The 15,190-nt window shown below is 36.4% G+C and overlaps 1 protein-coding gene across 5 annotated transcripts in view; it reads right to left on the reverse strand.

Moving 5' to 3' along the window:
* LOC150079199 (kazrin-like) overlaps positions 1–15,190 on the reverse strand; it is a 358,730-nt gene that overhangs the window by 267,538 nt on the left and 76,002 nt on the right. For all 5 annotated transcript variants that reach the window (XM_090382316.1, XM_090382314.1, XM_090382315.1 and 2 more), the window contains 2 exons: positions 13,474–13,674; positions 7,476–7,636 (listed from right to left, as the gene is read on the reverse strand). In XM_090382316.1, coding sequence (XP_090238442.1) covers positions 7,476–7,636; positions 13,474–13,564 — 252 coding nt within the window. In that variant the 5' untranslated portion in view covers positions 13,565–13,674. The remainder of the gene's footprint in view (positions 1–7,475; positions 7,637–13,473; positions 13,675–15,190) is intronic.

Consider the following 15,190-nt stretch of genomic DNA (forward strand, 5'->3'; position numbering starts at 1 on the left):
TTATTGACCATTTTCTACATCAGGCAAAGACAGAATTTATTGACCATTTTCTACATCAGGCAAAGACAGAAGATCTTTGATCTGATTATCAGCTGCAGCTCTTCATGCATTATAAATCTGCAGATTAAAAAACTACTAGGTGGAAGTGATCACGGTGTATTGAGGTGGTATTTACATAAAGATGTAACTAGTGTCAAGGGCAAAGGAAAGAGATTTTGCTTTCATAAAGGTAAATATAATTGTCTCAGACAGTCTTTAAAATCTATTCAATGGGATCAACAGGGAATTCTAAATGGGAAGTATTCAGAGTAGTAATAATAGAAGCTAGGCTTTTTATACCACCTAAGAGATATGTTTGAAGCCTAAACCTAAATGAACGTTAGATTAACTGATGAGACCTGAGGCAGAGAAGAAAAATATACAGGATGCATATAAATTATCAAGCAATACAGTTTTCTAGTCACTCGGACTCAGCTGGTTGAGATGCTGAGGCTTTTGCAATTACTAATGACATCACACAGATTGTTCATTTAACTACTAGAATACCGGACAATCCTAACCAAACAGCCAACACGTTTAATCTTTTTCTACACTAACAACCCTGCTAAGTACGCAGTTAAGATGAGTGGTCCTCTGGCATCTCAGATCACAACTTGGCGATGATCTCTTCTCCAATGGAGCCGTTGTCTTGTGGCCATTCTCAACTTCGTGTTGTTTGGCATTACAAAAATGGGATGATCTGTGAGATTTCATTTCTACATTCCCTTGGTCGAATTCCTGTTTCAAATCTTCTGATGTCAACGTCTGCTCAGATCGTGTCAGTGAAATTACTTTTTTATGGATGGAATTCCTTAATTCCATAATCCACCTTAAAATCTCGCCCTTTAACTAAACCTTGGTCTTCCAATAAACGTGCTAAGGCCATTCAAGAAAAGAATGTTACATATCGAAATTGGCTTATTTCCAAAATCTCCAATTTCATTTTCTGCCTACACCAAAGCTCTCAACAACTATAAAGCAATTATTAACCAGTCCAAACTTGACTTTGAACAGGCTAAGAGCAGAAAACTTGCTTCTTATCCAAATGGAAGCTGAGGATTCTGGTTTATTTCCAAAGATATTGGCTGCAACTTTTGAACATTTCTGTTCCAACCTCTTTGGTGGTCTAAACCAGGTGGTTCAATTGCCACCTCAGCCAAAGATAAAGCTGACTTGCTAGCATCCTATTTTATTTCCAACTCGTGCATTGATGATCTTGGTAAATCACCACCCACCATTCCCAGTGCAACCCATTCAATGTCTCTTGTGGTCTTCTGTCAAAAGGATGTCAGAAGAATTTTGACGAATCTTGATGTTAAGAAAGCTTCAGGTTCTGATGGTATTTCTCCACTTGTTCTCAAAAATCTGTGCTCCTGAACTTACCTGAAGTAATAGCAATGGGACAATTATCGTCCCATTGTTATTACTTCTACTCTTTATAAAATAATGGAGAAATCAATTAACCACTAATGCTTAAGCTATTTTGAAACCTTCCATCTAATTAACAATCACCAGTATGGATTTCATCAATGCCGATCCACTGGTGATATTCTGGCTTATGTTACCCATCTATGGACAAATTCAATGGAAAAGTATGGTGAAACTCAAGCAGTTGTTCTCGACATTTCAAAGGCTTTTGATCGTGTTTGGCATAAAGGTCTTCTAAATAAGCTTCCATCTTATGGTTTGCCAACTGTTTTGTTTTTTTTTTTGTAATTGAGTATCCAGTTTTCTCTCTAACCGCTCACTGAGGGTGATGGCACATGGCTCTTTGTCTTCTAACTTCTCCACAAATGCTGGTGTCCCCCAAGGTTCAGTTCTTTCCCCCACTCTTTTCCTCTTGTACATTAATGACCTTCTTCCACTGACTGGAAATCCTATCCATAGTTTTGCTGATGATAGCACATTGCATTCCACCTTCCAGTTTGAGAAATGCTGCTCTGCTCAAACAGCTTGAACTTCTCAAATATCCATTACCAATTCTTTAAATGCTGATCTCCAAGTTATTCTCCATTGGGGAAAAGATAACTTGGTTGATTTCAATCCTTCTAAAACTCAGTCCTGTCTTATATCTCGCAAAAAGGATTCTTCTGCTCCTATGCTTACCTTCAATGACACTCTGATTTCTAGGCAAGATTATATATCTCTATTGGGGATTACCTTAACTTCTAATCTCTCTTGGCATAAGTACATTACAAATATTGCTTCCTCTGCATATAAAAACTGGGTTTTCTCTTTAGCTCTCAGCATTACTTTTCTTCCAAACAGCTGTTCACTCTGTCTTCTTCTTCTTCCAGTCACATAGTTCCCCGAGGAGCTGTTGTGGCCACCAACAAATTCCTCCAACTGAATCGATCATGTGGCATTGCAAAATGTCACGCCCAAAAGTTCACTGATCCCATCCTTCCACCTAGTTGCAGATCTTCTTTTAACAGCAGTATTTGAAGTTGGTTTTGTTACGATCTCTGTGGCATCAGATGATGTGGTAGTATGCCACTGCCTACCACATGGCCGATTTTGAAAGGGGCCAGCTTTAATCATAAGAAGAGTCATCATGCATGCCACAAGATGCTCTTGAAGAGGAAAGGTGACTACAGCAAAAGCCCCGCTTAGTGCAGAAGGCCGATTACAACTGGTTTTCGCCTGGTTTCCAGAGGTCGTCTATGTATATAAATGGATATATATTATTCATTAGATTCGCACAAGTAATTATTATATCATCAGTCAATGAATTTATTCATAAGGTGATGCTATTATCCCTCTTCTTCCATGTCTAATTAATGTCCGCTATTTCCAATTAATTATGTCAAATACATTTTAAAATAATTTTCTCCCAAACCATAAAGCATGCAACGTTTCCTTACAATAAACATATTTTCATGCTGATTCGCACAGTCTTAACCCCCAATGAATACATTTCTTACGTTTTAAAACATTTGTTCCTGTATTTCAAATTTACACTCTTTTCACATAGCATTAATGGTTGTTCACTCTGTACAAATCACAAATCTGCTCTACCATTGAATATTGTTCCCACACCTGGGGTGGTTCCCCCAAAATTTCTCTCAAGCTTCTAGATTCCATTCAAAAGGGGGCAGTCAGGTTAATTAATGATTCATCTCTAACAGAGTCTCACCACTCTCCATCTCCTAGACATTCTGTTTCTGCTGCTTGTCTTTTCTGTAGATACTTCCATGGGCACTATTCTTCGGAATTGGCTTCTATAATTCCCGCTCTCTCTCTCTTCCAAAGTGCAGTCCAAACACGTGCTGCAGCCAGTCAACATCCTTTTATTGTCCAACTTCAAACTCACAGAACCAACTTTTCTTCTTTCTCATTTATTCATTCAACTTCCATTTTCTGGAAGAACCTTCCTTCATATGCATTTCCTGAAAATTACATTCTACAGAAGTTCAAGTCCAATGTCAACAAATTTCTTCTTTCATATTCTCAACCTCCAGCCCATGCACAGTACTAATTACTATAGGTTCTAATACCTCTCGTGCTTAGGGTTTTCATAAAAAAACAGAAGAAACTACTTTGTAATTCTACAAGTTCATTTCTTTTTGGAATTGCAATTTTCCTTTCTTCCATTATTACAGACCTAACAAGGTCAGCTCTACATTAAATAATGAGGACATGCAAAAGAGCAGCAAAGTGGACAAAGCCATCAAAACATGCAAATATACTACTAGCTATTATACAAAGAGGAGTATGCATGAGTGGGCTAAAAAGTTTGGCACACAGTCACCTCAGAGGGGACCTTGTTAAGACCTATAAGGCTCTGAGAGGGGATAGTAAAATGAATAAAGGTGAAATTTTCATTCTTTGGGCCATAAATTCAAATTACACAGAAAGAGAGCAGATTGTGGGAAATTTATAGCCAGTGTGTTGTCGATTACTGGAACTGAGGCTGATAGCCAGGGGATATTCAAAGGTCAGCTGGATAATTTATCTTTGTGAGGAGGGAAACATGTAAGTTGTTTATTTTCTTATATTTTTTTTTATTAATTTTTTATTTGGTATATGTAGTGACACATAATGCAATAAGGAGCAAGCCTACACAGCATTAGCCAACAAAACAAAACAAACTATCCATATCGTCTGTCCATCCCGTATAATAATTTGTGTACTTCTTCCTTAAATTTATTCAAACTACCTACTTCCAACAACCCAGATGGTATTAACAAAAAGGCCTTATGCATCAGGAATAAGCATACTGAAACTAATCTTGTAACTACTGATGAAAATACAACTTTATGATGGTGGTTTGTTGAATTTAATATCTGCTCTCTGTTGAACTACCATCAGTACCAGACGGTAGCTTGTTCCAACAAATAATTACTCTCTGGATGAGCAAATTTTCCATGTCTATCCTGCAACCATCTTTTTTCAATTTAAATTTTCCTGCTTATGCATATATTATTCAAGAAAGAGTAGGGATGCCATAAGCATTTAGCTTACTCAATAAACTTTAAACTACAAACACTTCAATCAGGTCTCCTCTTAGGTACCCATTTTCCAAGTGCTGCAATTTGCAGAAGACTGAAGTCTTTCATGGTAAGAACAACCTTTTGTGTTCTTGACTAATCTGGTTGCTTTTCTCTGCAGCCATTCGATGGTTCCACAGCCTTCTTAAAATGAGGCTTCTTGACCTGTATGCAATACTCAAGATGTGGCTTAACCATTGCTTTATGTAATGGAAGATAATTACCTCCTTGTCCCTTCTGTAAAATTCCTGTACATAGAGTTTAGTTTAGCTAGTTATTTTTTTTTGTTTTCCAGTGCAGCAAAATTTTGTGACTTCCTTGCACAACACAGATAATACTAACACTAAACAAACCAATGATCCATAAAGGCTCAATCTTCTCTTATATCATTACTCTGTTATATAGATAGGCTATTATTATTATTAATAGTTTATGCAAAATACTAGGTCTACTTCTTTCAGTATTACTATATTACACATAACTATTATATTTAAAATTCACTACATTTTCAAGGTGCACCTATCTATCAAATAACAAAGGAGTGTATGGGAAATCACCATTCAGCTGACTAATTTTTGAGGACTCTAACCCTGTAGAAAGGTATACAGCCACTCCCCAACTTACATAAGGGTTGCGTTCCGCAGAACTGTACGTAAGTCGGAATGTCCCTAAATGCTTATGCAGCACTCTCAAATTTGATTGAAGCAAAAAAGAATTGTTCGACGAACATGTAAATAGAATTATTTATTCAATTTTTTTTATCTCATGTGCAGGAAAAATTACAAAAGTGTACAAAATTAAAAAATTATAAAATTACAAAAAGAGAGAGGAGACAGGCATAACGTCAGCAAGTTTACCTTTCCAGCATCGTTGCCAGAATTAATTCTCCAGCTGATAAGCACGCCGCTGCAGAAGTTGAGGGCTGTGGAGATTTAGAAGAGGTTTTTTCCAACACATCGCAAAATTTCTCTGCAACTGCAGAATCGGCACTGGCGACTTCACTGCATACTTTAATGTTTTGGAAACCAGCGCGATGCTTGAACCTATTAAACCACCCGTTGCTTGCCACAAACTTGACTTGGGGTTCGCCGTACTTACCCTTAATACCTTCATAAATACTTCTTGCTTTTGCTTGAATGGCCACTGGACTCAGGGGCACTTGCTTCTGAATCTGATTTTCCATCCATATTATTAATAGCTTTTCCATCTTAGATATAGACCCTGAACGCTGTCTTGCGATCACTGTCAATCTTAAATGCATTGATCCTTTAACATGTTCTTTTATACGAGCACTGTCCCTTAAAATAGTATTCACTGTTGAAGCAGCGAGACCTAATTCCCTTGCAACAGATGACAAACTTTGTCCTGCTTCGTACTTCTTAATCATTCTCATCTTCATTTCTAAATCAATTGTTTCGTTTCCTAGCACTGCCAGCACTTGCACTTTCCATTGTTCCCTTTCCCTTCACCATAGTAATAAGTAAATAGGAATGAAGAGAAGATTCTGAAAATTTATTTATGTTTTTTCATATGATTGAAGATTTCAGTGAATGGGAACTCATTTCACCATAATACCATAATGTAAAAACTCACGGAATTACAGTTATCAGTATTATCACAAATACAATAAGATCGAGTTTACTACCCGTTTATAATAGATTGTGCTAACAGAAAAGCCCAATATTATTAACTGGAAAGTGCAAATTGTTTTATGGTAGTGACCTCCAGAAATGTGTTTGTGAAAAATATCACAAAGGCATTCAAAATTTATGCTTATAACAGAATATATGATAACGATGAAAGGATAGTGCAATTTCCATTATAAAAATTACCTTTCAGAGGGATAAATAGCTTAGTTATATAGTGAAAATTTACACTTCCAAAGTCTCTGAACGAATTACAAAAAAAAAAAAATAAAATAAGTGTTATTGGGTTCACATTACGATATTTTCATGATACCTCCATTTATTCCTACGCGATGCAAAATACGTTTCCACGATTTTTTTAAGTTTGCACCGGCCAGCAAAAACTTACGTAAAGTCGAATTTCCATAAGTCGAGTATTATGTAAGCCAGGGAGTGGCTGTACTTGTACTAGACCACATCCCATAAAACAAATTATATTCAAACTATAATTTATTGGTAGATGAAGATTTGGCCATTGATCAGTTCTAACGTCTTATATTTTTAACATTTGTTTACGAGCTAAATTTTTGCAAGATTGGAGGCTAAACAGCACTGAAGTTTTTAAAAATTCTTATACAAATGAAACAAACCAGCATATCATGGTATATTTAGTTTGGTGGGGGAAGGGGAATTCCTGGTTTTAATCTTTCAATTTTACCAATCTTGGCAAATGGATGTGAAAAGTGCACTATTTTAAAAAGAAATTTTATCAATTATCAACTTTTAATTTTATCTCTTATCTTTATTCTTCAAGTTCATCGCATCACATCAGTCCCAAAATATAAGATTTTTATTTTATGAAATTAACTCTACTGCATATCAGTGAAAAACTGCGTTAGAAGGAGAATTTATTTAGTCAATTCATGCGGCACTTCAGTAATAACTATATTTACAAAAGTCACCAAAAATCATGCAAATTAATTTGTTTAAAGCAAAACAAAATTTATTATGTCACACTACCTCAAAAGTAAATAGCAAAATTATGAACATAACCAAAACCACTTTTTTCATTAAATGTAAATATACATAACATTTTGAAAGACCCGCATATTGATCTATTCCAGGCTTGCGTGTTTCACAATATCATCACAGGAAGAAATCATTCTCGTTTATCCTCTAAAGTATTATACAAATATTTCATATGTGTGTGTGTGTGTTAAAATGTTGAATTTTTCTGCCTTTAATCTTTCTCTATTGTTTTAAAATCGATAAACAAGTATAAAGTAGTATAAATTTCCATAATGATATATTCCAAGCTTACCTGTTTCAAACTATCATCACTTTCCTTCATTTTTTGCTCATAGTTACGGATGAAATCACGCAATTCCTTCTCTTTATCCTCTAAAGTGCCATACAAATGTTTCATCTGCGTTAACAAGTCAAATTTTTCTGCCTTTAATCTCTTTCTGTCTTGTTTTAATGCTGGTAGACAAGCATAAAGAATGCCAACAATTATATTATTATAATTGTTGATATAATAATAGCAAGTAAATAAATATAGGTAATTTTTAAATTTAATTTCTATATCAGTGGTAATCAAAGCAAAATGTATCACAGACTAATAGATTTTTAAAATTTTCTATCCCAAGCCAGTTAAATAATTAAAAATCAATTTAAATTTGAAAAAACTGTATACATTTCTGCATTCAACTTCTGTATTTGGAATGTTTGCAATGTAGTTACTCCAATGATAGAGATCAATGTAGTGGCTTCTCTCACAGGAAGGTCCAGATTTGGACTTGGGCTAACATTAGAGGCAACACAGTTATCCAAAAGTCAACCTAAAGTACTAACGTCATTTTATGAAAGCAGCATCACCAAAAATGATGGATGCACTATTAATTTTGGTATACTGTGATGATACCTGCTACTTCAACTCACTGGTTTCCCATCAGACAACAGATAGCTTTTATTAAATCTGACAAGAGTCCACTCGTCATCTGGTAAGAGACCAGGAAGTCTCTAAACAGTTATCATGGCAGTGCCCAAAGTTTCAGACAAATAGCAGACTCAAATTTTTGGTAGTGCTATTGTAAAAATTGATATCAGCAATTTAAATGGACTTCTTCATAAATATCAACTAGATGATTGTTATTTGTATAAACATGGCAGGGAAAGTACTAGGGGAAAAGATTAGTGGCAGAAAAGAAAAATTGTGGGATACACATAGGGCTTACAATACCGGTCAAAATCTTAATACCGGTATTTCGGTATTTTTAATTTATGAAACTGGGATACCGGTATTCCAAAAACAAACATTTTTCTCAATAAATTTTGATAACAATTAGGTGCAATAAAGTAAGGAAAAAAACAAGTACTGTAATTACTTGAATTATTCATGTTTTAAATAAACTTTTATTGCAATAATAAATATTCTGAAAAAAATCATTAAAATACAGTTATTCTAAAAACAAAAAATACATATTGTTACTGAAAAGTTTAGTTATGTTTAAGCATCCACACTACCTGTCCAAATAAAGTGAGTTCTTAAGAAACATAAGCAATCATTAGTATGATCGTTTAAAATGGATCTAATTTTGGTACATATTTGATTAGCGGCAGAAAACGCCCTTTAGGATTCTATTCTGGTACTATTGTACTGAGATAATCGCAGACAATCTCAGTCCACATTTTCTAGGTTGAGCTTTTTTAGCAAAAATAGTTAAAAGTATTTCATTAATTTCCGACTCAAATTCATCTTTTAAAATCTCATTGGAATCAGGCAATTTCTTATTTTGGAGAGAATTTGCGGTACACTGATGATCTGTTCCTTGTTGGTCTTCCATGGTTGAATTATGTTCATCACTTTCTGAAGGAGAAAGATGTTTTATTAAGCGAAGTCTAATTTTCACTATAGTATCTTTACTGACTCTGGGAGAAAGAGCAAAGAGTGGGGATAAGGAATAAAGAAGAGAGCAAAGAGTGCAGTTAAAGAATTCTTCACATATATAAATGCAAGGAACAGAAGGACAAATCAGATTGGACACTTATGTAATGGATGTGGGATAGTATTAGATAACATAGCTGAAGTTGCAGATGAACTCAAGTTATTTTGTATCGATATTTACATAAAAACCCTTTGTGTCGATGAGATATTATGGAAGTGAAGTTGAAAAAAATGTAATTAATGATATTGAAATTTCAAATGATTATTTAATGAGAACTTTTGCACCTACAGGCGAGTAAGGCTCCTGTGGTTGATGGCATATACCCTATAATCGTAAAGGAGGCGGCAAGTGAGTACATTGAACCATTAAGGCTAGTTATGAGAGCATCAGGACAGGAGAGATTCCATTGGATTGGTGTAAATTGGAATATAAAGGAAATTCTACGAGTGTAACGGGAAATTACCAACAAGCCAGTCTAACTTCAGTAGTAGGGAAAATCAAGGAGGCAATGATCAATGCGACACATATCTTATCAAGAAGCCACAACATGACCATGGTTTATGGTTACACAAAACATTTTGATTAGCCAGACAGTTTAGTCCAAGTTTCAAATTCATGAAAGTTTGGTTTACTTTAATGAAAGTTTCTTTTTGATCAGGCAGGACAGATCCAGTGCATGAAAACAGCTGTTGTCTGAAGCTTCGTAGATAGGACAGTAGAAAAGAATATGGGTGGAGTCTTCATGTACTCCACAGAGACAGAGTTCAGTTGAGAGGATGAAGCAGTACAGGTTGGAGTTAAGCGATCCATGCCAAGTCAATATAAAACTAACTAGGAGTTATATAAAACATAAAACAAATATAAAACAGACTAGGAGTGAATCACTTAAGAGTGAGCTTGCTGAAGAAGTAGCAGTTGGGAAGAATCAGAATACTATTCTGCCTTTTGTAGAAGAGTTCCATTGAGCTTGCCATCTTTCAGTCAAGATTTGCAGATATCACATTTTCTCCTGTGATACATCTGGATCAATGGATATGACATCAAATTCAGTGTTGTGACCTTTTCTGACATTATAGGGCAGTCCTCTATATATAAAGAATAAGTCCAGAGGTATACAGCCAGCAATAATTTGGAGGGCAGGAGTGGAGACCACGCTACATGCACATGTGATGAACAGTAAGAAGGCTCGCTGGATGGAGTTGAGCTTCTCCTGAATAGTGCAAAGCCTGACATGGTAACCAGCCCATAGGTGGCAATGGGTAGACAGCAGCTTTGTACATCAATCTGAGGGTTTTGGAACTAAACGTCCACTCCTGATGGGAAATTCGAATAAACATGGAAGAAAATTTGTTGATTTTCTCTGCTAGATGTGAGATGTGTGGGAGAAAGGAAAGTTTATTGTCCAGCATAAGCACAAGATACTTTGTAGTTACACGGCTTTATAGTAGGAGGCATGAGGAGGAAAGATGCTGCTTGAAGACCATATCAGAAGACCATAGTAGGTTTGCATCCAATTTTGGAGTTCGTTCAGAAAAGTATTGTTTGTTTGTTTGTTTGTTTGTTATTTGGTTTTTAGGAGCATTAGCAACTAAGGCCATATTGCTCCGGATATGCGGTGGTCATTCCCCGACCTTTCTGCATCCTCTGTATTTGGTGGTGACGGGCTCGAACCCCAGTCTAATCAAGAAGCGTGTGCTATGCGCTGCTGCTCTTTCCCACCTGGCTACGGAAGCGCCTCAGAAAAGTATTAGCATTTCAAATGACCTGGAAAGGTCATCTGAAAAGGGAGGAGTAACTTTCGAAGTTTTTCATGAGCTACTGAGTGTTAATCAGATTCCATAGTAAAGGTTCTAATACAAATCCCTGTGGACAGCTATGACGAACTTCCCATGTAACAAAATTACAATTCGAGACCACAGTGATATAGCTGTTAACAGAAGTAGTCTCTAATGGTGTTGAAAAGTTTAAGAACACTTAGGAGTCTAAGACATTCGAGGATGCTCTCCCACCAATGAGAGTCAAAAGTGCCCTAAAAGTCAACGAAAACAAGCAAGGTATATATGGGTAGTGAGGTGGATGCGACGAACAAATTTGACCAGAGCGTCTTCAGTCCAGGAGTAAAGCCAAACTGATTAGATGCTACTAAACCAGAGTTTTGAAGTAGTGAATTGATTTTGAAGGACAGATTTCTTTCAAAGACCTTCCCTAATGTGGAAAGTAAGGCAATTGATCCATATGACTATGGATGAGTTCGGTTGTTTTCCAAGTTTATGAATAATTTTAAGGAGTGCATATTTTCAGAAGATGGGAAAGGAGCCTTGAGATAAGCCGATGAGGGGTCATTGGGGAGACTGAGAACAGCTTAGAGATAAACTTGCTCTCAATAACATCAGGACACGGGGCATTAATTGGGTTGTATTTTGTCTACAGCCATTTTAACCTCATCAAGGGAGAATAATTTTATAGGGTCTTCTGAATGATATTCCATGTTTTCAAGTTCTGAATTTTGAGTGCTCAGGAGATTTATCATCAGGAAATAAGAAGTCTAAAATGGAGTTCAAAGTATCATGCCAGGACTGCTTCAATATCAGTGGAGACGACAGTACTATAAATAATAGGGAAATTTAGCTTGTTCCTAGCAATCTTGATACTCCCAGGATCACTGTTGCCAGAGCTGGAGACTAACCTCTGCCAAGAGGTGACCTTGTTCTTGATAATGGACTTTCCATGTACCTTTTTGAGACTGCGGTAGTGGTTTCTTAGTCAAAAGACTTTGTCTGCGGGCCATGTAGTTGTGTCACTGGTAATTCCTTTTTGCATGGTGAACTTCATGCTGAAGGTCAACTAAGGTCGCACTAAGGTCAACTTCATCCACCAGAAGTTGACCTTAGTGCGACGAGATTTTAGTCAGCCAGTAGACCTTGCTGCTTTGATGATAGCGACCTGGAAAGCAGAGGTGAATTCAATAGCAGTCAAGTGTTTCTGAGAGGCCTGAAGTTGTATAGAAAACTGTTCCCAGTCAATGGTCTTCTGGGAAAATCTTTTAAGGGAATTTACCAAAAAGTTGGTAAATTCCCTTAAAACATTAATAGTTTTTCCATCTTTGATACAGCACCTAAACACTGTTTTGTGATCACTGTTGATCTTAAATGCATTGATTCTTTAACATGTTCTTTTATATGTGCACTATCCCTTAAAACAGTATTCACTGTTGAAGCAGTGAGACCTAATTCTGTGCAATAGATGAAAAACTTTGTCCTGCTTCGTACTTCTTAATTAATCATCTTCATTTCTAAATCAATTTTGTTTTGTTTCCTAGCACTGCCAGCACTTGCACTTTCCGTTGGTCCCTTTCCCTTCACCACTGTAATAAGTAAATAGGAATGAAGAGAAGATTCTGAAAATTTATTTATGTTTTTTTATATGATTGAAGATTTCAGTGAAGGGGAACTCATTTCACCATAATACCATAACATAAAAACACACAGAATTCCAGTTATCGGTATTATTGCAAATGCAATAAGATCAAGTTTACTACCCGTTTACAATAGATTGTGCTAACAGAAAAGCCCAATGTGCAAACTGTTTTATGGTAGCGGACCTCCAGAAATGGAAATGTGTTTTAGAAAAATATCACAAAGGCATTCAAAATTGATTCTTATAACATATGATAATGATGAAGGTATAGGTGTAATTTCCATTATAAAAATGACCTTTTAGAGAGATAAATAGCTTAGTTATATAGTGAAAATTTTCAACTTCCAAAGTCTTGGAACAAATTAAAAAAAAAAAAAAAAAAGTGTTATTGTGTTCACATTACGATATTTTCACGATACCTCCATTTATTCCTATGGGATGCAAAATACATTTCCACGATTCTTTTAAGTTTGCACCGGCCGGCAAAAACTTACGTAAAATCGAATTTCCATAAGTCGAGTATTACTTAAGTTGGGAGTGCTTGTATTAACATAAATATTTTACTTACTATTATGAAATATTCAAATATTGTACAATTCTATACTTTCAACGTCTGTGAAAAAGTTGAACTTCCAATAGTCTTGGAATGGATTAATCCTTTAACATGTATTTCACATACATGATTAAAATAACTTTGGCATAGAATCATTTGTATGGAACCAATTACAATCATTAATGAGGAACTACTCTAATAGTAAGTACTTCACTATTAAACTTGTACACTATAATCATGAATGTGGGATACATATGCACACACTCTTGCTTTCTTTAATATATATGTGAATTAAATCAATAATATAATACTATATAGCGTCAATTTATTGTATTGCAACCGAACAATTTCTAGTTTCCAATACCACACCATAGTCTAAAATTATACAATATTATATATACCTGTTAAAGCTTCCTTTGCATGTTTCAACTCCTTCTGCAGTTGCAAATGATGCAAGTGGTCCTTTTCTGGATTTTCCTGGAATTTTTGCATCTGCAAAGACACTTCCTTCTGAAGTTTCTCATTATCTATTCTTAATTGTTCGTTCTGATGCTGTAACTGATTCACATAGTCTTCAATTTGCTCACTTTCATGGTTGCATGCTGTAGTACATGGGGAGAAAAAAAAAGAATTACACATCAAATCGTTACCATTCTGGGAATCATTAAAATGGAAAAGATAAGCATTTAGAAGATTAAATCTATTGTAGACTTTTATTATGAAGAGTTCCTTCATCTTCTATAGCATCAAGTGCAAGATGTAAAGATTAACAGATAAAATCAGCAGTGAACAAACAGTATGACTATTAATGAATGAAGCTGTACATAATCACAGGATTAGCAGAGATCGCACATGATCCTCCTTGAGGTTGTCACAGACATTCTCTCAGATATGCCAGACAAGCTGTACTTGCTACCTGGGAGTCTAAAACGCTGATGGAACTGATATTCGGGTGACACTCAAGTCAAGTGGACCCAATTTCGGTGAAGTCCGGACGGTCTGTGACAGCCAAATCCTCTGCTTGCACCTTCACGATGGTGGGACTGTCAGTAATCCTGGGTATAACCTCCATGCACAAGTACATGGTGGGTGACCACACAGGTGTGAACCAACGTAAGCAAGGGTCGAGGTGTGGTGCCCACACCACATGGAGGAATGCCATCCCTCTATGTTACCAGGCAGTACTAGGTGGCAGATGACTCTCATCAACAGGTGAAATACCACCGCTTTGCTTATTGGAGGCTTGAAGTGGTGGAACCCATGTTTAGTCTCTAGAGCTAAGTTCCGGTCAACCCTTCCCATTCTCTTCCATCATGCAGTATGATTGATGACTTTTGAGTTATGATGAACATCGTGGCGAGATCCAATATTCCTTACATTTCGAGGGTACAGCTCTAAAACGGTGTTCGCAGGCCGGCCGCTAGTTAGTACACTGGACCGAACCTATTGGTAACTCTCTAGGAGGCTTCCGGATCAGCTGGCGTATAATCTTGCTACCTCTACTCTGCCAGATAGTGACTGGAGGGAGTCCGAGTAGTGTGTATGCAGGGAGCATTGTCGAGGCCACGTTATGTCAAGGATCTGGGTATATTCTTACCACATGTACGCCATATCCAAAAATTTCATTACTCATACAGCATGTCCCACCCACTTTTTCTACTATTGAATACACCATGAATTGTCAAACTAATAGAGAAAGCTTATCTGCGAAAAGATCTAAACCTCCCAAGGACTTCCTAATTCATTTCACAAATATACGTGGTCTCAATTCTAATCTCAACGATGTCCATTTCCACTTGCAGTGCCAAACCCCATGTACTTTTTCTGACAGAATCTCAGTTATCGGTTGATTCAACTACTGCTCATCTCAGATGCCCAAATTATTCGCTGTATGATTCGCTGTACTTGTACATATGCACAAGTACCACCTTTTGCCTCAAAGGTGGTACTTGTGCATATGTCCGTTCTGATATTTCCTGTCAGAGACTTGGCAATTTGGAATCTCCTCTCTTTGATCTTCTCTGGCTTAAAATCTCTCTACCTCATTGTGTCAAATTCATCTGTTGTCTCTACTGTTCTCCCAACTCCACTGATCACTTGGAGCTCTTTGACTTCCTC

Source organism: Mastigoproctus giganteus, chromosome 10 (genome assembly GCF_048544385.1).
Source record: "Mastigoproctus giganteus isolate SK-2022 chromosome 10, ASM4854438v1, whole genome shotgun sequence".
In the NCBI taxonomy this organism is placed as follows: Eukaryota; Metazoa; Arthropoda; class Arachnida; order Uropygi; family Thelyphonidae; genus Mastigoproctus; species Mastigoproctus giganteus.